Source organism: Pteropus medius, unplaced genomic scaffold, assembly GCF_902729225.1.
Source record: "Pteropus medius unplaced genomic scaffold, Ma_sr-lr_union100, whole genome shotgun sequence".
In the NCBI taxonomy this organism is placed as follows: domain Eukaryota; kingdom Metazoa; phylum Chordata; class Mammalia; order Chiroptera; family Pteropodidae; genus Pteropus; species Pteropus medius.
The window spans coordinates 2,305,538-2,329,133 of NW_024340701.1; the positions used below are offsets into that span (position 1 = coordinate 2,305,538).

Below are 23,596 nucleotides of genomic sequence, written 5' to 3' on the forward strand. Positions count from 1 at the left end.
CATGGGAGAGAAGGTTTTGAAGTTTCAGGGCTTTTCAACACTCTAGTCCTCTTCCCCTTCCCCCAGCCCACCCCTCCACAACACAAGGACACAAAGGTACTTTATTGCAATGTCTTTATTGCATTACTGGAGCAAGTTGGCCAGACTGTCCCCTCTTGGGGAAGGTAAAAAACAAAAGACCAAAAGTATCTCCCCTCACCTTCCCCCTCCCTCCCCCACAACTGCACAGCAATGTCTGAACACATCTGGTGACAAGAACAATTTGCAAAAGTGGTCTAGGAACTACATTATGAACGGTCCCAACACAAGACATATAGTTGGCTTCCTTGTGAATCAGATATTTTTAGGTAAACTACATGAATTTTTTTGACTACATCAAAGACAACAGAATAGGTTTTTCACAAGTAACAACAGGGCACCAAAGTCACATGCTGGAATCTGTAAGGAAATAAGGTTGGTTGTCACAAGTGGCTGGAGCTGGAGCAAGGCTGAGCAGTTGGCAGCAGAGGGCCCAGCCAAGCCCCCATCTGGATCCTCTGCTTTGAGGCCACTAAAGCCTCACAGAGGACTACTCTGGAGTCTTAACTGGCAACAGAGACCATCCTGAAAACCAGGAATTGCCCAAGTGCAATTCTTGGCCCAAGAGGACCCTTGAGGCTGGTTCCTTGCAGCACGAAGAGGAGACCCATGGAAGATACCACACAGGCTCTCAAAAAGGCTTCTTCAGAGCACATGAGGCCAAAAATAGTGAGAGGTCCCATCAGGGCTTGGAGATGAGATGAGGTGGGGGAGTTACTAGAAAGTCCTCAACCTTGGCCAAATCAGTGGTAAGGGCAGAGCTACCTTATACGGGCCTGAGCCATGGCCAAGGTTTAGCATTTATGGCCAAGTAGAGACACTGTTCTGTGATGAAAGCTCCACCTGGCAAAGATGGGCCTTGGACCTGTGTCCAGGCAGCCCCAAGTTGCTTCCATGTTGGCAGCTGGCTTCTATGGCCAGAAAAACAGTAGGCCCCTCTGGTCTTGCTCTGTCTTGTTACCCCTGCCTCAGTGAGGCTGCAGTTAAGATGCCGAGGGAATCGCAGGGCCCAGATGGGACAAGACACAGAACTAGACTCAGATGGAGACCAAGACTTGCTGCCAAAACCATGCAGTAAAGGAGCAGCATCTTACCCTAACAAGTGGCTAGCAGGCTGGCCCCTAAGCCATTTCCACTGACTCAAGATCAAGCAAATCATGTGGCAACTAGTCAGAAAAGATACTCTTCAACTTCCCAAACGATCCCTAGGTCTTAGTTCTCACAAAGCAACAAATTCAAGAATAAAAAACAGGAAAGAAAAAGTGAAGCAATGTAGGACTAAATGAGAGCAGCCCCTTTTCCACAAGCCAGCCCAAGTGTGGATAATAGATGGTGCTAGCTCTCTCCCTGCACACCCTTAATGTCTGCCTGACAAGGAGCAACGCAGTTCCGTGTTACAAGTATGTATCCTTATTCCCGTTTTTATTTAAGACATTCAGAACACTAAATTTTAGTACCAGAAAGGAGGGATTCCTTGCACTCAATCCTGAGCCCAACTGCTTACGCAGGTTCGACACCAGGTGCGAGGCCAGGTGTGGCTAGCAGCAAATAGCCTGCCATTACTCAGTAAAACTTTCAGCAAGATTTCAATGTGGCAATTTGAAAAAGGGATGTGCAGCTGGCTGACTATCAGTTAAGGGCTTAAGTCAAAACAGTGACATTGGAGGGGGGTCCATTTCTCTGTCTCACCGAACCCTGAAACTGCAATGTAACCAAGGAAAAGCCAAAAGATATGCCCTTTCCTTCCTATCCTCATTGTTAGTTAACTCTGGAAGTTTTTCCAAAACTTTATATCTATTTCTACATCATGGTCCATTCTAGACCCTGTCACCCAGATAAGTGCTCAGGGAAAGCAGTATTTATTTGTCTTTCATCCCCCAAACTAGAGCTTTCCTAGCTGTGTGCATGCATCATGTACGAGACCCAGACACTGGCTCCTTGTCTAGCTCAGCCAGGACGCCTGACTGCACAGCTTTGGACTCAAACAGCTGACTCACTCTGAGCCTATTATGGTTCCAGGTTTGGCTCAGAGGCAGCTGGACTCTATTTGTCAAATCAGTGTTGACTGATGGGGGTGGGGCATGATGGAGGTAGGAGGAGATGCCTGCCTCCAACTCCATTCGCTTAGCTTCACTCAGATGGAAGGCTTAAGCCACATGGAGCAGAAGATTCCTGGCCTAAAATCAGGACAGTCTGTGCACATCATCTTAATGACAGGATCACAAAAAGGGCAAAGAGAAAAGCCTCCAGCTGGTTTCTACATACAGTCTAAACTACAAACCATCCTTTCCTTTCCTTGCAGAAGCTGCAGAAGCCGCTGTATGGAAGCACACAGGTAAAATGGTATGGCCCTGGCGCTGGACACCAGAGCCCCTGGGTCTGTGATTTACTGAGGTCCCTGACCACAGCTTGGCTCCCTTCCTGCTACAGCCTTAGCAACCTATGTATGACTCCCCTAAGCCCTACCCAGCAAAGAACAGGAGATAAAGAGTAATCAAACCGTGTTCACTGTTTCTGCTGGGCCTTTAAACTTGGGGAAGCACATATAAAAATTTTGTTCTGTATCATTATTTGGTATATCAAGCCATCTAAAAGCACTGGATTGCACCTTTTCTTTACTCATACAAACAAGTTACAAAGATTTCAAACAACAGATCATTCTTTAGGCTAAGGAAACACCACACAAGCACCAACTTCATTTTATGATTCAAAGCTCACATGCCCACAAAAAGAACACTATTCTTTATCTCTGAGAAACAAGGGCAGGGCAGAAGGAGTTACACTGACCAATTTTAGTACTGGCTAAAACTAACAAATTTTAGTTTTCCTTTTATTTTCAAGTTTTGGTACAGAAGTGTGCATTCAGACACTAGTGCCGCCTTCTTCCATCAGACCTTAGTCCGGCAACAAACATTGTTTTGCTGGGATCGGTTTGGTTTCTAAACAATGCTTCTTTAAAGGGAGGAGCTATGAGATACTGATGCCTAAGTTATGTTGGTTAAGAAACAGTACATTCAGTTGAAGATTTTTTTTATTCCCTTGACTGAGAGTCCGTAAATGAAATCCCAAGCCTCCCCATTTTCCTTTGGTTGCCTTTTTCACCAAATGCCATTCTACCACAGGACCAAAACGGCTTTCTCTTTGGGAGGAAGACAGGCTGCCGGATCAAAACAGAACTCCCTACAGAACCATGCCCCTGACAAATTGAGTCAAAGACCAAAAGAGGACATGGACTCTTCAGAGACTTCCAGATACAACCTCCCACCCCCATCAAGCCTAATGTGTTCTGTTGAGGCTGCCTGGCTAAACAAAACAAAAACCCCAATGAAACAGAATTCCCAAAAAACAACATCTGCTTCCAGCTTCCTATGTCAGTGCAGCGGCATGGCTGAGTCCCAGAGAATCTCAGGCCCCTTATGCCCCCATCCTGGCCGGCTGCTGCTCGGCCTCTCCACTTCACATTCACAGAATCACTTCTTGTGCAAAACAAGCAGTCTACGTAGAAAGAATGCCCTCATAGTCTAATAAAAACTGTAGAAAAAAATGCTAGAGAGCCACCTCTCTTCCCACTCCCTCTTTATCTGCAGAGCGAGGGCATCTGTGCGTGGACAGGGTAGGCAAGCCTGACGTTGAGGGAGTCGTTGTGCTGGACGAGGGATGTCTGCTGGTAATGAAGCACCAGCTCCTTCAGTGAGCCATACAGGTTGTAGGGCTCTGCAAAGCCATAGCCCCGAGCAGTGCTGTAGATCACACAGTGCTTCACTTCCCCATCGGCACTGCAACGAGACACACAAACACCACAGGGCATTAACGTAAATAATGATAAAGGGACCCAAAATGACCAGAAGTGTGAAGGCAACTGTTCTGTAAAGAAGTAGAAACAGTCTGTCAATTAAGCTGTAAAATGTCACAACCCTGTGTGTTCCCCACACCGCGCCTATAGACTCGTCACAGAGATACCCCTTAACCTCCCACCAAGACCTGGTAAAGCTAAAATGGATGGCTGCATTTAATCACTCAGATCTGGATCTTCATTAGGCAAGAATACTGGAAAGGGGAAGAACAAACCAAAAACAATTTTTTTTTTAGTATATAAATCAGTTGTTTTTAGGATACTCATAAGATTGTGCAACAATCACCACGATCTAATTCTAGAATAGTTTTATCACCCTAAAAAGAAACCATGTACCCATCAGCAATCACTCTGTATTCCTCCCTCTCCCTAGGCTCTGGACACTAACTCGCTTTGTCTTTAAGGATTTGCCTATTCTTGATGTTTCATGTAAATGGAATCACAGTATCACACAAACTTTTGTACCTGGCTTTCACTTGGTACACCATTTTCAAAGTCTTCCATGTTGTAGCATGTATCAGCACTTCATTTTTTTCTTATGACTGAATCATATTACATTGTATGGATATATCATTGTGTTTATCCATTCATCAATTGATGGACACTTGGTTGTTTTCACTTTTTGGCTATTATGAATGCTGTTGCTCTGATCATCTGTGTACGAGTTTTTGTATGGACATGCATTTTCAGTTATCTTGGATGTATACCTAGGATTGGAACTGCTAAGTCATATGGTAACCCTGTTTAATTTTTTGAGGAACTGCCAAACTTTTTTTTCAAAATGGTTGCACCATTTTATATTCCCACCAGCAGTGTAAGAGGGTCCAGTTTCTCCACATCCTTACCAATACTTGTTATTGGCCATCTTTTTTAGTTTATAGCCATCCTAGTGGTATCTCACTGTGGTTCTGATTTGCAGTTCCCTAATGACTAATGATGTTGAGCATCTTTTCATATGCTTATTAACCACTTATATATCTTCCCCAGAAAAATGCCTATTTAAATCCTTTGCCAAATTTTAAATTGGGGCATTTGTCTTTTTAGTAAGAGTTCTTTATGTATTAGACACTAGTCGCTTAACAGATATATAATTTATAATATTTTCTCCCATTTTGTGAGTTGTCTTTCCACTTTCTTGATAGTGTCCCTTGATGCAAAAAGTTTTTACTTATGGTCAAGTCTAACCTATCTATTTTTTCTTTTGGTGTTTGTGCTTTTGGTGTGTAAGAACTACTACCTAATCCAAAGTCACACAGATTTATGCCTATCTTTTCCCCTAAGTGTTTTATACTTGTAACTCTTACATTTATGTCTACACTCCATTTTGAGTCAGTTTTTGCATATGGTGTGAGACAGGGGTCCAACTTCACTTTTTTGCATATGGCTTACTAGTTGTCCCAGCACCATGTGCTGAAATGACTATTTTTACCCCAGTGGTCTTGAGACCCTTGTTCAAATCCAATTGACCATACATATAAGAATTTATTTGATTCTCAACTCTATTAATTGATCTACATGTTTATCATTATGTGAGTACCTCACAATTTTGATTACTATAGCTTTGCTGTAAGTTTTTAAATCAGGAGGCATACATCAATTTTTTCCTATTCTTTTAAGATTATTTTAGCTGTTCTGGACCCCCTGCATTTTCATATGAATTTTAGGATCATCTTGTCAATTTCTGCAAAAATCCAGCTGGAGTTACATTGAGCATGCAGATCGATTTGGAAAGTATTGCCACCTTAACAATATTAAGTCTTTTGATCCATAAATACTGGATATCTTTCCTCTTATTTAGGTCTTCTTTAAGTTCTCTCAATGATGTTTTATAGTTTTCACTGTACAGCTCTTGTATTTTTTTGTTTAATCCTAAGTATTATCATTTTTGATGCTATTATAAATAACATGTCTTCTTCATGTCATTTTCAGATTGTTCGTTTCTAGCATATAGAAATACAACTGATTATTGTATCCAAATCGTTTAATCTGCAACCTTGCTAAACTCACTTATTAGCTCTAATAATTTATTTATTCCTTTCCAATCTGGATGCCTTTTATTTCTTTTTCTTGCCTAACTGCCCTAGCTAGAACCTTCTGTACGATGATTAAAAGTGGTAAGAGCAGAAACCCTTGTCTTCTTCCTCATCTTAGGGAAAAGCATTTAGTCTTTCACCATTAAGTATATTAGCTGTGGGTTTTTCATATATAACCCTTTATCAGGTTGAGCAAGTGCCCTCCTATTCCTAGTTTGTTCAGTGTTTTTTAAAATTGAGAGTGTTGAATTTTGGCAAATGCTTTTTGTGAGTCTACTGAAATAATTATGTGACTTTTGTCCTTTACTTTAATAATATGTTGTATTGCACTGATTGACTTTTTTTTTTATGTTGAACCACTCTTGCATTCATTCCTGGGATGAATGTACTATAACCAGTTTTCTTGTGATATCTTTTTCTAGATTGGGTATCACGGTAATATTGATTGCCCTTGTAAAATGAGTTAGGAAATGTTCTCTCATCTTCTATTTTGTGTAAGACTTTGTGAGAAACTTGTATTAATTCTTTTTAAAACATTTGGTAAAATTTACCACTAAAGCCAAGTGGGCCTGGGCTTTTTTGTGTGTGTGTGGGTAGCTTTTTATAATACTTCAATTTCTTTACTTGTTATAGTTCTATTCGGATATTCTATTTCCTCTTGTCAATTTTAGTAGTTTGTGTGCTGCTAGGAATTTGTCTATTTCATGTAGGTTATTTAACCTGTTTACATATAATTCTTTATGTTATTCCCTCATCATCTTTTTTAATTTCTGTAAGAGCTATTAGTAATGTCCCCTCTTTCATGCTGATTTTAGTAATTTGTGTCTTCTGCCATTTCCATTCGAATAACTTGAGCAGCCTAGGTTTGAGAGAAATGAAATGTTTTTCAAGTAGCTCTATCTTTGGGTAACAATAATCCAATGTACTTTTCAACTCCTTCTCCATTTCCTGCCCAGAGATACTCCATTATTCAACCTTTCAAAGTCCAGTTCAAATGCTACCTCCTCCACAAAACCTCTCAATCCCTTTCCTCCACCAGAATTAATAGTTCTTCATGTGCAAAGACTATTAATGATACCTACACAGTGATTCTACTTATCTTGGATATTTAATTGTGAAATGAAGGATGGTATAATAGGAAAATGTGGGCTTTGAAGCCAGGTACACTTAGATTCAAACTCTGACTCCATCATAGAAGTAGACCACTAAAAACAAGATGATCGTGTAAAGCACTAAGCACTCTGTCAATAGGAGTGTCTTTATTTCTATCCTTACCACCTTGCACTCTTTGAGTGCAAAATCATTTTGTCATCTTTGCTTGCCTTCTGCCATGGCCATCAGTAACATCATTATCATAATAATATTAGTAGATAACATTTATTATGTGCCAGCACTGATCAAAGCATATTACATATATTAATTCATTTAATACTTACAAAAACCCTCAAGTAGGTATTATTATCCTTCTTTTATAGATAAGAAAACTGGGCAAAGAAAAGTAACCTACCCCAGGTCACACATCTGGTAAGCAGCAGAGTCAGGATTCGAATCCAGTATATCTGGCACCAAAGCTTGCTCTCATAACCATCACACTACACCTCCACTCTAAGTATGGTCTTTGTCAATGTAGAAATTTGCCTTTTTAAGAAATAGGCAAAATCTACCAAGTCATGATTAGTTGCCCCCAGAATTTCACTTCCCATTAAAAGGAAAACAAGCTTATTCAAACAAAGTCATAAAATCATCTTACGGAAAACACTTAACATTTTCTATCACTACCCCAACAGAATAGTATTTAGGTACAAAATTTAGATAGAACTGTAAAAACAGTTCTAGTTAATCAAGCCTTTCTAATCTAACAATGAAGACCAAGTTAGGCACATAGAAGACTACTAAAGAAATAAGTGATCTTTTCAATTAAAGATCTCACTCACATTACTTTTCACAAATATCTGAAATCCAATAGCAACACTGCAGGGCCTAATCTACTTACCATTTAAATTAAAATCCCCCAAATGGTTTCAGATATCATTTCTCCCAAAGCAACTGTTTTCCTTGTAAAATATTAATGGTCTAAGCCATGGGCCCTCATTACTGTATGACTAATTTGATCTGAATTTTATGGGGGGACTGATTTTCTACTAATCAATGCAGAAGTTTTCAAAAGGTCATACCCCAGAGAAGACTTACACCACAGAGCAAGCATAACATCCTTTCTTGCTACTCTCACGAATTAAGAATGCACCATCGGGTTTCCCATAAAGCAAGTCCTCTGCTTGTACTCGATTGATGTCCTCAACAAACCAGGTTTTCTCATCATAATGCGGCAGGTTTTCATCTTCCTCATTGATAAAATAGGTCCTAAAAATTAAATATCAGAATATTATTTTAACAATCAGGTTACTTATAAGAAAATTCACAAATAAAACTCTCTTCTAAATCTTTAACCACAAAATGACAACATGAAATTGCAATTACCTGGATGTTTTTTAACAACTTCATTACTTTCTATGGTGCAGAAAGCACAGAATTCACATGTCTCAACCATAAGCTGACATGGATATTTGAATGAGCAATGCTTTTGTTTCACGAGGATCGGCAGGTCTCTAAACTCAAGCCTTACAGAAGAGTACTCTTCAGGCAATTCAATTCAAAAGAGGTGCAAAGTTCTTGATTCAATGTTCTCAAGTGACAATGAGAACCAACATTTAGCATGTATAAAGAAGGTCCATGTCTTATATTGGGAACAAAGCCCAGTGACAGAAGGGTAGAGAAAAAACTTACTCATCAGCATCTTCATTCTTGATTCCCAGCCAGGTATTCAGGCGCTTCTGTCTCACTCCTTTGTGATTAAGCCATCTGCCAGAGGGAAGACACCAGTGTCAGTATCCGCGCAAGCTCTGCCTGGACAAAGTAGACATGTCCAAGCCAACCAAACTTACAGAGTCCAGGAACCTCTTATTTTCTCCAGTCCCACTGAGAGTGGCCAGAGATTTCCCTAAACTAGTCTCTCCATTATTTTTCCTTCAACCTTCTGCAAAAAAGCAGAAATACAAATAGCTACTTGAAATTAGGCACTTCTCTCATTTTTCATTTTTCTTTTTCTACAAGGTTATACTACCACAAGCTCACATATATTATACTCAGAGTGGGACATTTATTCCTGAAATCACTGGTTAGGTGTCACACATTTGCGATCTCCACAAGCCAGAGGACTCAATTCCTATGTGGTCTATTACACTGAGTTTAAAACTCTGCCAGAGGATTTCAAGGTCTATTTTTGCACCTAAGCAAGCCACAAGAAATTCAGAGTGGTAATCTGAGCAATTAATATAAATTTACTTCAACACCAGGCAAATCATAGTATTTTAAAATATAGTAACATTGTAGATGGAAAAAGACATAAACCATTACATTCACTCCCACTAAGAAGGCTGATGATCTAAAAATTAAGTGGAATATAAAAACTCTTTCATTCATCAACATCCCCCAACCAGACTCCTGATCATTCAGGTCTCATCATAAACATCATCTCCTCAGAGAAGACTACCCTTATTGTCCCAACTAAGGCAGTCACTCTCTGTACTTTACCTTATTTTATCATCTTCATAGAACTTGCCTGGAATTCATTTCTTTATATTTTCACTTGTTTATGTTTGTCTCCCCACTAAAATGTAAGCTGCTTTAAAGAAATGAGTCTGTCCTGTTCACAGTTAACCCCAATGCTAAAAATAGTGCCAGCACATAGTAGTTATTCAATAAATAGTCAATAATTATTTGCTGGTGGGCTGCTTTTAATAAATCTTCACGGTCAACTCCAAGGTCATCTTGTATCTCTCTGACCCTGAGTACATTAGATAACTTAGTATCACACCCAGTTTTAAAGTTCTTTTATACAGATTTCTTAGCCTTTCTCAATAAGACATGTCCTCCAATTAACCTGGATTTCATTTTTATTATGCTTAGTGAAGCTACAAAACAACTAGCATGATCTTGGCAGAATTTATTTAGTAACAAACCCCTCCTACAATACCACTTCTATTAGCAAAATATCCGGATTCTCTACTCTAAACACTCTTATCAACCAAACTTTTCTATCTTTAAAAAACTGATCTTTCCTTTATTAAAGAGACAAGGACACTGGGTAAGGGGCATGAAATGAACAAACAGCACTGCGCTTTCTGTTGAGTTCTTACTGTCTTTTAACCACCAACCTCTTGAAACTAAGCCTTCCTCTCTGCCACAAGGAATGTTAGGACACCCAGGGAAATCCAGGAGAAAAAGAGAAGAACTTTTTTGGTCCACCCTCCATTTGGAAAAGGTCCTGCCTTTTCACATAAGTAACTTTTCTAATCTCCCGAAAGTCCATTTCAAATACTACTATATAGTTCTGAGTCCTTAAACATCTATTTAAGGACAGGAACTGACTTAGCTTTTAAAAATGATTTCAAAAAAGCTCAAGTAACTTTAGTATGTTAATTCATATTTAACGTATTGTTGAGTTAATGCCTAGATCACATGTAAAGGCAGTATATTCTAGAAGAAAAACCTAATATTCAGCTCTCATTCTGTTACTAATTGTATAGTTCTGACCAGCCTCTCTTCATGCATCTCTTCCAAAAAACAAGACATTTCTACTCCCATAGCTTACACTGAAGTTATCTTAAGAAAAACAAGAGAAAAAATAAAGGTGTTAGCATATCCGTACCCAGTCCCCAATGCAGCAAGTAGTAAAAAATATATGTATACATTTTGTCCTTTCTAAAGGTGTAATTAACCTTAGAATCCAACTACCACTCCCTAACAGGAAAAGAGCTTGTGTTTTAGTCCAAGGAAGAGAATTAACTAGGCAATCCCTGAAAGGGGAGTAGGAAGAAACACTGTGGATCTGAAGCAGAAGTCCTGGAGAATTTATACTTTGCTAGAGCCTGAGATAGGGTAACAGAAAAGGGTGCCTCATGCACAAAGTACCCTAGATGGAGGACAAGAAGGTTTTAAGATGCAGTGTCTGTTGGTGACCAATAAGGAGATTACTAAAAAGAACACCTCTGAATTTTCTGGAACAGTAGTATTTAACCAGATGGAAGAACCCAATGATTAGGGGCAGAAGAAACACCCAGTGATGGCAGTGATGAGACAAGGGACTTCTGCTCCACTATTTTCCTGGCAGTACTTCTTAATGACATTCTTAAAGGATCCAAGTGTATGTGTATATGTGTAGGAGGTGGAAAGAGCCCTAATCATAACTGAGATAAAACACTTTTCATATAATTAAGAAAGTGAGAACTTGGAATCAATTAATTTTAATTTAAAGAAAAAGAAGAATACAACTTGTCTTGCACCAAGTTTCATAAGCAGAACTTCTCATTCTCTATATAGAAAGGAGCTAATATGGGAGAAGATATTTGCCAATGATACATCTTTGGGTTAATACCCAAAGTTTATAAAGAATTCATACAACTCAACACCAAAAACAACAACAACAACAATCCAATTAAAAAACAGGCAGAGGACATGAATAGGCATTTCTCCAGAGAGGACAAACAGATGGCCGATGGACATATAAAAAGATACTCAGTGCCACTAGTCATCAGAGAAATGCGAATTAAAACCACAATGAGACATCACCTCACACCTATTAGAATGGTTATCATCAATAAATCAAAAACAATGAGTATTGGCCAGGATGTGGAAAAAAGGGAACCAACCCCCTTGTGCACTGTTGTGGAACTGCAAATTGGTACAGCCACTATGAAAAACAATATGGAGGTTTCTCAAAAAATTAAAAATAGAACTACCTTATGATCCAGGAATATGCTTCTGGGTATTTATCTGAAGAAATTCAAAACACTAATTCGAAAAGATATATGCTCACTGCAACACTATGTACAATTGCCAAGATATGGAACCAACCTAAGTGTCCATCAATAGATGACTGAATAAAGAAGAGGTGGTATGTATTTACAATGGGATATTACTCAGCCATAAAAAAGAATGACATCTTACCATTTATGACAACATGGACAGACCTAGAGGGTTATTATACTAAGTTAAATAAGTCAGGCAGAGAAAGACAATATTACATGACCTCACTTATATGTGGAATGTAAAGAACAAAATAAACAAAACAGAAACAGACTCATAGATACAGAGAACAAACTGATGATTGCCAGGGGGTCTGGTGAAAAAGGTGAAGGGATTAAGAAATACAAATTGTTTGTTTGTTACTTTCAGTTTTATAGTCCACATATGAGTGAAATCACATGGCAACAAAGGAATAAGACAAACAAAAACTCACAGACACAGACAACAATTTAGTGGTTACCAGAGAGAAAGGGGAGAGCGGGGAGGTAGATAAGGGTAAAGGAAGTCAAATATATGGTGACAGAAGGAGATCTGACTTTGGGTGGTGAACACACAATGCAATACACAGATGGTGTATTACAGAATTGTATTCTTGAAACCTATATAATTTTATTAACCAATGTTACCAATTAATTTTAAAAAAATAAATTTAAAAATTTTTAAAAAGAAATACAAGTTGGTAATTACAAAACAATCCTAGGGATGTGAAGCACAGCATAGGGAATATAGTCAATAATACTGTAATAACTATGTATAGAGCCAGATGGGTACTAACGGGGGATTACTTTGTAAGTTATATAAATGTCTAACCACTAAGCTGTACACCTGAAACTAACAAAATAATACTGAATATCAACTCTAATTGAGAAAAAAAAGTGTATCAGACCAATATGCCAAAAAAATTGAGATAATATATAAGACATTTTGAAATGAAAAATTACTTTTAAAATGTCTGTTATGAGATAAATTAAGGAATGATTCCTTAAAAACAAAAAACAAAACAAAAAAACAGACCATCAATGGTAGAAATGTAAAACAGTGTAGCCACCTAGAAAAGTCTGACAGTTCTTTAGTTAAACACAGTTACACCATGACCCTCAATTCTACTCCTCAACATATACTCAAGAGAACTGAAAATATATGTCCATACAAAAATTTGTACACAAATGATCAGAGCAGCATTATTCCTAATAGCCAAAAGTTAGAAACAACCCAAATATCTATCTACTGATGAACAATTAAACAAAATGTGGTATATCCATACAATGGATTATTTGGCCATAAAAAGGAATGAAGTACTGATACATGCTACACATGGATGAACCTTAAGAACACTATGCTGAGTGAAAGAAGCTATTTCCAAAACACTACACATTATATGATTCATTTACATAAAGTATCAGAATAGGCAAATGCATAGAGACAAAAAATAGATTCATAGTTGTTTAGAGCTGGAGGGAACAGGGAGATAGGTTAAGTGTATATGGTTTCTTTGGGGTGATGAAAACATTCTAAAATTGCCTATAGTGATGGTTGCATGTATCTGTGAATATAATAAAAACATTGAATTAGACTCTTTGAAGTGGGTGAACTGTATGTGATGTGAACGTCTCAATAACGTTGCTTAAAAAATAACACACCACTCTCCACAGAACTCCTTTAGCTTCAAACTCCCCTAGTACATGTTACTCAAAACTCATCATTAATGTACCTGTACTGTTATAAGTGATTCCTTATTTTGAGTTTATGAATACCAAGAAAAGTAAATGATAATCATGGCAGTGAACTCCTGATGAAAAAAGAATTGCACGTGAACCACCAAATTCCTTTTTTAAAAAAAAATTTTAAAGGATTTTATATTTAAAAACATTTTTATTCTATATTTAAGAAATGAAAGTCTATGTTTAAGTTTTCAAGAATATTCTGAAAAAGAGCACTGGGATCTCAGCAGAGAATCTCATAAAATCCTTGTGGGCTATATGCAGTAGGAAGTCAGGGAAATGTCCACAACTAAGGGGGCCTGATGAACTAATGACATCTCTAGTTGGGCCCTGCAGAATTCCAACCTATTCCAACTTCAAAATTGGACGAGAGAGCATACTCAGTGTCATGCAGCACACATTTTACAACCAGTCTCCTTCAGGACTGACTAGACAATTTCGGCACTGGAACAAATCCAGTCCACCAAGCCTAGTACTACTGTCTTTGCTAGAAACATCAAAGCATAGATTATGGAACACTGGACTATCCTCCCTGAAGCAACCCTTCCAAAAGAGGTAGTGGCTGTCTGTGTCTCCCTAAATATCCTAGTTATCTTTACTAGCAGGTCATGGCTAGTAAAGCAGGTCATGATACTATCTAAACTCCTCTTTATATTTAGCTTACATAATTCATTAAAAGAACTTTCAAAGTCGAGTTGGCCACACTCAATCTTGACCCGTGGGATGGTATATTTCTTAATATCACTTTCCAGGGCAAAAAAGTACTTCCATTCATTGCTTTGGTCCCTGGCATAGACTTCTTGGGCCCTTCTTCAGATTCATTATGTGACCAGAACCATGTAAGCATTCCAAGAGCAGGCACGCACCCTAGCTTTAGACAAAGGCATCTCTCTGCCTTGTTTTCAAAGCCCTTCTGTGTGCTATGTGTACTTGCTTGACGTTTTTGGGGCCACAACAGCAAACTGAAATGATCTCTAGAGAGCAGTGTTACTAAAACAACTCAGCACAGTGTAGTCGTGACTGTTTGCCTCTAGAACAATCGCTTTACACTGTCCTCTACTGAAACTCAACAGCCACTATTCTAACCTCTAAGCTTCTATTTTATCCCTTTCTCTCTTTCTTATATGACTATGGAAAACCCAGTCATATGTCTTTACTCTGTCTTCTCCTGCCAAGAGCTTGAATTAGTTGTTTTACATGCATGGAAGTCACCCACAAACATATTTCATTACAGTCTATCCATTACCTAGAATTAAACCTAACGTATTTTCCTTTGTTGTGGATTTTCTCCTTCTTTTGTCCTAAAAACCCAATCCACGCAATTTGTTCTGATAATATATCTTTCAATCTACATATATCTGGATACTATCCCTATATCTAGCTAACTCATATAGTTTTCCATAATATTAAAGAGCTGGTTTCACTTCTTAGGTCAAATTGTCTTTCAGCCTGCTATCGACACATTTCTATTAAGTATGGAATTTCATTTCTCAAAATAAAAATCCGTTAATACGCTTTTTGTACACTTATTTATAGGCCCCCCCACTATTTGTGTCTTTGCCCGAGCCCATGAGGGATAATTTCTGTGGTTCTACTATATAACCACAGGTTCTGGTTTTTGTGTTTTAGACAAACATTAGTCTGTACTTTTTAAGCTATATCACTTTGCTCATGCCACAGCCACTCTCTGAGATTTCCAAGGCACCTGTACAAATTAGAGTCCTCCCACACACTGACTTTAGGTAAACTCTAGTACCGCTACTAGTAACAGGAATGCTTTCCTACAGTCTCACTGGCCAGTTCTCAATTACAAACTCTTCTACCTCTATCACTTTGAAATGCCAGCAGCAATCTGGTGCAGGTGGTTCCCTCCCACACAGGCCCAGACTACTTACACAAGGTGCTGATCTCGGATCTTGCGCAGCTGGATCAAGTCAGGTTTAATACTGTTCATTTTTTTATCTATTTCCCGGTTGTCCAAAGCTTGTTTCTTCAAATCCTGCTCTAGACGCATTTTGCTATCATGAATCTCACCCAGACGTGATTTCAATTTGTCATAATTCATCATAATTCTGTAAAAATGTTTGACATATTAAGGCTAAAATAGGAACCAAGCAGGAGCATTCTATAGTGTAAACAGAGTCCTGATATCTTAAGTATGGTCTACATCTGCTGTTTTCAGGTGGCCCATATCCATTCTCACTCTTCTCGTAATAGCATCTTGATGATCCCTACCCTCATCTCAGGTTCAGGGGTGAACAACCACACAACCCAGCCTGGCCAATAAGAGTATTCTATTCCATTCTATCCCTACCTTCAGGCAGCAGTGACTGGTTCAGGAATGGAATAATACCTAAACTGACGCAATGAGAGTCAATTTTAGGACTTTTGCTAGAACTACTATAAACAGATTCTCTCTGTCCACTAGGATTGCTAAATTATGAATACTTATGTGCTAGTAGCACTCCCAGCTGCTCTATGGCCACCTCATACAGAAAGCCGCCTGAGGATGAAGCCAATACAAGAGAAAAAACTAAACCAAAAGACAGTATGAGAGAGAATCCTGATGGCCTTATTTGGGCCCTGGATCAAGCCATGATTGAACAGGTATAGTTATATGTATGCTATCAAGAGATAACACAACATAGCATTTAAGAGCAACGGCTTTGCAGTCAGGCCGCCTAAGTTTGAATCTCTGGCCTGCCACTTACTGTATGGCTATGGGCAAGTTATTTAACTTCTTTGTGCCTTCATTTCCTCTTCTGTTTAAAATGGGTACCTAAACAATACCTACCCTCACTGGGTTACTGTGTAAATTAATACACATAAAAGAACCTGGTAGATCTTGGTAAGCACTCAGTAGATGATGGCTAGTAAGCTTTTCCAGCACACAAACTTTAGCTATGCTCTAAATCCTTAGGGCAACAATTGTCCACATTACTCATTTGTCACTCAATGTGTGGTTTTATATTACTATTAAAACTTCATCATGCTACTTTACCTCCCCTTGCAACTAAACTACAAGTTATTTTCTACTTCTTCATTATTAATTGCCATTTATGGATAATATACGCCAACATACACACACACAAACATGCCTTTATGTACCGTGTGTGTGTGTGTGTGTGTGTGTGTGTGTGTGTGTGTGTATCACTTAACTCTCACAGCATTTGAACAAGATATTATTCACAGTTTATGGAGAAAGAAACAGGCTCAGAGAATTAAGTAACTCGGCTAAGGTCACACAGCTAGTAAAAAGTGAATACAGAATTCAAGCCTATAGTTATAACCATTAAGCTATAATGCCTCACAGCATTCAGCCCTATTCTTTTGAACACAAGGGTTCACTAACACTTTGGTGTTAATATGAGAAAGAATTTTGCTTTTCCCTTGCATATGATTCATTATTATTTATTATCCACTTTTTCACTCCTCGACTCACTGTTATTTGGCTCAGTCTTCAAGTACTCCACTAAATTTGCTTTGATAAAGGCTTCCACTATCCTTTTAGCTGTCAAATCCAAGACTTCTCATGCTACTCATTCTCCCTTTGTAATCTCACATTTATGCCTCCCAAATCCTTTCTGTACCCTGAGCCCCAAATCCAGTAGCCTTTCAGACAACTCCATTTGGGTTCTCACAGGAACCTCAAACTCATTGGTTCCAACCTCAAACTCTCTTCACATACTCTATTTTGGATAACACCATCCCTTAGTCACTCATATCCCTCACTCACTAGAAATAATCTTGACTTATCCCATATCTACCATTCCTGGTCAGGCCTCAAGTCCTCAGCATTTCCATTAACTTCCCCTCCTTTCTTGCCTTTGCTCCGATTCAGGCCCTCACCATCTTAAAAACTTGATGACCACAAGGACCACAGTCACCTGCAAGTCAGGCTGCTCTTCCCGCCCACAATCTTGTTCCACCTCCAATTTATTCTCAAACTGCTGCTGTTGACTTTCAGTTCAAAAAATATTCAGTGAGCATCACTATGTACTCCCTGGCACGATACCAGTTGCTGGAACTATCAGGGAAAATAAGCCATCATCCTTACTGTCAACAAGCTTGCAGTTTAGTGAGTGGGACATTCAGTTAATGTTATAGTAGAGATTGGAACCAGATACTATAGGGGTAGGGACAAAAAGCCTTCAAGCCAGTCTAGGAAATCAGGGTAGATTGTCTAGAAAAAGTCATGTCTAAGCTGAGTCCTAAAGGATGAGGAGTTAGCATTTAGACGGATGGAGAAAGAATGCAGAAGAGAGGTGGTTCAGTTTGGTGCTGTTAGTGGGAAAGGCAAGTATTTCCATATGGCAGGACTGTGAAATCTTGAGGAGTAAAAACAGACACAACAGAGATGACTGGGGGAGAAAGCAAGTCTTGTCTCACTGATGTACTTGGAGTAATGTATTAGGAAGATTTACCGTTCAATTTCCTTTTCATTCCCCTCTCTGCGAAATCGCTCAATATATTCTTTGCTATATTGTTCTTGTGTGTGACACTGCTCTTCAAATATTTTAATTGTTTCATTAAAAGCTTCAATTGCAGTCCGCTTCATCTGTATTTCCTATAGGAGAGAAAAAAAAAAGACATATACCTCATTATCTTTTTTTTTGTAATGTTGGTCTTCCAACAAGTCTTATAATTCTACTTATAATTTAGACCAAATTTGGAGGGCTTAAACAAGACCCTTTATTTAACTCCTACCCTTATTACTTATATGCAAAATGCATCATCCAAACCCTAAAAGTAAAAAAGAAAAGAACTAGTACTTGAAATATAGCTGAAAGCCACAGAAAGGCCTCTGAGTTGCTAAGAGGATTAACCCTGAACACCTTAAAGGATAAAGTTCTGCCTTTGCACCTATTGTAGTGCTGGCGCCCAAAAGGTCCTGAAGGAGTGAATGGATAGAGCAGAGTCCAGGCACCAACGTGCAAGCCTTATTCATAGAAGAGACCTACAGAGTCTGTTCTTTCATTTCTAAAGCATGTAGTTTTCTAAACATTCATCTGTAGATTAATCTGATTAGAAGCAGAAAATGAAGAAGAAAAATAGTTGCTAAAATCAGATACAGAATAAGATGAAAAACTAAAAACTCTATCGAACGAAAGCCCAGTAGGCTAAGGCACTCAGCACTAGGGTAAATAGTCCTACACATTTCGATGAGCTCTGAGGGTATTTGTAGACTTTAGCATCTGAATCATGATTCCCCTAAAACCTTCAAAGAGGGTTAGATTTTGTTCCATTTACTTTAGAAGGTCAAAAAAAACCTGTATAAAGGTCTAGAAAGATTACTCTACTGAATGTTTACAATTTTTAAAGGTTTGGTGCTTACAGGATAATTCCTCAACTATCAAGCATTAATTTCAACAAATGATTACAGAAAATCCACTATACAGAAAATACCATCTGATGACAGATTCATAAAACTTGGAGCCTACCCTTCAGGCTTCGGAATACACATGTGAAACAGATTTCTGAACTCTGTAACAGGTTTTGTTTCAGGACAAGGTAGAGGAAATCAAGAGGAGCAAATTAGTTACTTATTGCTTTACAGAGACTTCATAGAGAAGGCAACATTTGGGGTGGGGGGGAAGAAAATGCTGCATTACACATAGATGGCATAACACGGTGTGTACATGAAATAATAGGGGATGTTCAGGAATCAGCAATTGCTCAGTAGGGCTGGAACATAAGGGAATTAGCATATGAGGGAAGCTAGAACCTTATGATGGTCCATATAGTTGAGGTTATATCATACATATCTCAAATAGTACTGTAAACTTATAGAAATGACCACATATCTATTACAAATTCTACAACTCTCAAATTACAGTGGAGGATCTTGTCTCCCTTGCAAGGTTAGAAATTACCTATAAAGCTCTGGCCCTGTATCTTCAAAGAAAACACCAATAATTTAGGCTTTACTAACACTGGTATATGTGTTGGTAGGTAGGGGAGCAAAGGAGAAAAAAGTGATATCACAGCCAAAGCAGCAGCTCCCCCTTAAACAAGGCCACTATGCCTACCACCGAAACTATAAATTCACCTGTATCTATATCCCTTCTTTCTCCTCCCTTTCTCTACATGTTATGGGTATCATTTCCTCTTCCTTTCTTAGGTACTTCATTCCATCACATCAGCCAGTTCTTCTTACATCATTAACTCTCCCAATCTAATAATTCCTTCTCAACAACATACAAACAAGTTCCAATTATACTACTCTGAAAAAAAATCCTAACCCTAAATTCTCTTCCAGTCACAGTTAAGTTTCTTGAAAGAGTCGTCTATATGGCCTGTCTCTCTTTCCTCATCTCTCATTCACACTTCAACTCATTCTATTCTGGCTTGTGTACTCATCACTCCACAGAGGACTGCTCTTTCCAAGGTCACCAGTGACCTCATTGCCAAATTCCTGTCTCATATCCCAATCCATCACTAAGTCCTATCACTTTTCCTCCTAATTATATGTATTCCAGATGTCAAATATCTCCATATGTAGTCTATTCTCACCCTGTGCCAACCCTGACTCAGGATATACCATCTCTTTCCCATTCTCTGGGAAGAATTCACTTACATCAAAGCAATCTAGATTTTATCTAAGATTGCACAGAAAAAAAAAAAGAGGAGGTCTATAACACTTATAAACACAGGAGGTCAAATTTTTTTCAGATTTTTTTTTTTTTAGGCGAGGTAGCCCTTAGTTGACTTCACAGATTGCAAGGACCTTGTCAGTTTACAATCCCTTATGTTTTTATTTTTTACACCTACAGCACCTGGTCTTCCTAGGTGGTCTCCCATCCAATTACTAACCAGGTCTGACCCTGCTTAACTTACAAGATCAGACAGAATGGGGCTTGTTCAGGGTAGCATGGCAGTAGACTGAGGTCAATTTTTTAGTCTCCCTTTAACACATCTCCTGCCTGTACTGATCGCTGTATCCCTCCCTCTCGGCCCCACCTCCCAAAGCTTTAAGACTCCATGGCTCTTATCTGCTCAGCCCTACCTTAAGTCTTGCTCTCAATTCTCTCACTTATAGAAATTTAGCCCTCTTCTAGCTTCAACCTAGTGACTTTTTGGTAGCTTCCATCTAACCCCTACACAGCTCTCCAACCAGGGGTTCCAAGTCCAGAACCCAGTCTCATATCAGCTATTCAGAACTCATAATCTGCTGTTAAATTCCCAATATTACTGAGCATATTGGCAGCATGTGGAGCTTTCTCTGCTTTTTCCAGTCATGACAGAAAGCAGAAATGCAGCTCTATACAAGCCAAAATCATGCCACAGACTAATGCTTCTGTAAATCACTTGATGTTCAAAGTAATAACCTGTGTTTCAAAAGAATGTACATGAGAAACCAAGTAAAATATATTTTCTTAGGCTACTATTAACCCAAATATTGCAACAATAAGCTTCCCTGAAAATCTGCACCTTCATAAAAATTCTCAGACCTTTTATATACTATGTAACAACCCAGGGCAAACTAAACCAATCCAAGTAAAGAATCAAAGTTGTTCTAGGAAAAGAATAGATTATTCTTCAGAATTTTGCTTTATATCATAAATGTAATAAAAGAAATATTGATTATTAAGGTTTATGATCTAAAAACTGTGTGGCTGTGACTACTAATGGTCCCACAATTTCCATTAATTTCTTCTTCCTCAGTAAACTCCCAAATGTTATTGGGCACACCTGATCAAATAAAGACTAGCTTTCTCAGCCTCTGCTGCCGCTAATTATGATCTTAGCTATGTCCAGCCAGTGAGAGGAAAGTGGAAGCAGTAAATGTTTCTTCTAGCCTTAAAAATAAGTAATGTTCCTTCCTCTTTCCTATTCTTCCTTCCTGTTTGCTAGAATATGGTTATAGCTGATACTGGAGTAAGCCAACTTCCACAGATAGCAAAGCACCAAGACAGAAGAATCCTAGGCCCTAATGACTATGTAGTTGACATAACACCCTATACTGCCTATACATAAAAGAAAAATAAATTTCTACCGGAAGCCTTTGCTATTTTGGTTTTTTTTTTGTCACTTGTAGTCAAACCTTATCCTAGGTAATACTGATATAAAATACATTAACAAATAAAAAAGTGATTTATGAATGGGAGACGAATTTATATCATCAGTCTCAAAAAAGTCTATTTAAGATATTAAGACAGCTAAAGATTGTTAGATGAATTTTAAAAAAATGTAATGTAACTGTAACACTGCATATTTATTGACCTAAACAACAAACATATACAAACCTGAGATGTTCTCGTGTATTCTTCATATAGCCTGTCATACTCTTTACTCTTTTCCTGATACTGGGAGTGATACTCCTGTAGTTTTTTACCAACTGCATCAATGTTATCTTCTTTTACCAACTGATCCTATACAGGTAAACAAAAGAAATAAAGAATGTTAATAATTCTGACATGAATTTTCTATCCCTATTTATTTTTAAATTGTATTTATACTGTAAGTTTAAGCCATTATATTAATATCAAGCATGCAAAAGCACTAAATCCTTTTGTTAACACTAAGATCAGCCTTTAGATCACAAAAAAATAGTTAATACTTTAAAAACTAAGAAATGAATTATAAATAGGAAATATAAACAGAAATATTTTTACATAAAGTTAATAAATACATGCAACAAGTTATTAAGAAATAGTTGCCACAAAATAAGTTTTACAATTCTTAAATCTTCAGTAGAAAATTAAAAATGACCAGATTTCTTTTTTTTAACTGATAAGCCTGGTAAATTAGAATCAAATGATGATGTTAAATAATGACTTGCTGAATAGCTATCGAGAACTTCTGTAATCATACCTGTTGGTATTTGGACACTGGGTACATTAGCTTCACATCAAGTTTGGGATTGTACTGAGCAAGAGATTCATGATGATAGTGGTTAATGAGCTCCACCACAGAATTAAATGTCAGAGGATCAGAAAAGCCGTATTTACCATCTCGATGATAGATTTTTATTAATTTATTATTGCCTCCCTTCCTGTGAACAACAAGACAACAACTGTAGATTTTTTCCCCCCAAATTCCACAAAGTATTACATTCACGTATAGATATAAAAGCTTGGTGTCACATAATAAACAAGTTTTATTATACTAATGAGACTGGAACAGATGAAAAGACATAATTATGTGTGTAAAATAATGTCATATTATTTTTACAACTATTTCTTCTCTCTTGGTTACTAAAGGTCAACATACATACACATCATTCATTATCAATAAATCTGGCAAAAATAACCACTTTAAGAAAAATAATAGAAATAGAAGTATACTATATCTTTTATTTTCTGAATGAATTTTCTAATTTATATTCTATCAATATATTTTCAAGAAGAACAGAAACAACTTCTTTAGGACCTAAAGATTATGTGGTTGTCTGTGGAGGGAAGCAGAAGGCATCTCTATATGAAGGAAGATGATAAACATTTGTCACACAATCACCAACACATTCAAGGTAATGACCAAACAAAATTAAACTCCTAGAATGATTTATAACTGAGTAATTTATCTAGCAACTTACATTATTTTATCTTTTATATGTGCTTATAATTCTTGGAAATGACTTTATTTAGGCCATCACAATATGTAAATTATTCAACTGTCATTCAACTGTTATACAAAATACAGCTTTGGAAGAGCTATTTATATTAGATGAGTATAATTTTATGCTTGAATAGTTTTGACCACTTTTTGTTTATTGAGCTCTATCCAATGGTCCCTTAAAAGATAATTTATAACCAAAGCTTAAAATGGCAATGTTCTGCAAGTCCTATAAGGCATAAGCTAAAACCACATCAGGTTGATTCATTATGTCTTAGCAAAATACTGCATCGTTTCCACTCAACTCTTCTTATAGCAGCATGTTGACTTAATAGGGGAAAAATATGCCTCTATATCTCTTTATGCCATGCTATTACACATAATAAATGAGGCACTGGGATTTGTGAAAGGTCAAACACAGCAGACTTGAATCTATGGACTGATTTAAATTAAATAATGCTTAGAAGGTCAGTATTTAGATAGATGACGAA

General features: G+C 37.8%; 1 protein-coding gene and 1 pseudogene across 9 annotated transcripts in view; both read right to left on the minus strand.

Moving 5' to 3' along the window:
- Positions 1-2,680: 2,680 nt before the first annotated feature.
- The window catches only part of PIK3R3 (phosphoinositide-3-kinase regulatory subunit 3), a 67,874-nt gene continuing 46,958 nt past the window's right edge, over positions 2,681-23,596 (minus strand). For all 9 annotated transcript variants that reach the window (XM_039884846.1, XM_039884893.1, XM_039884902.1 and 6 more), the window contains exons 5-11: positions 22,365-22,545; positions 21,797-21,922; positions 17,975-18,117; positions 15,446-15,622; positions 8,749-8,823; positions 8,155-8,325; positions 2,681-3,854 (exon numbers count right to left, since the gene is read on the minus strand). In XM_039884846.1, coding sequence (XP_039740780.1) covers positions 3,656-3,854; positions 8,155-8,325; positions 8,749-8,823; positions 15,446-15,622; positions 17,975-18,117; positions 21,797-21,922; positions 22,365-22,545 — 1,072 coding nt within the window. In that variant the 3' untranslated portion in view covers positions 2,681-3,655. The remainder of the gene's footprint in view (positions 3,855-8,154; positions 8,326-8,748; positions 8,824-15,445; positions 15,623-17,974; positions 18,118-21,796; positions 21,923-22,364; positions 22,546-23,596) is intronic.
- On the minus strand, positions 20,315-20,433 carry LOC120581334 (uncharacterized; annotated as a pseudogene).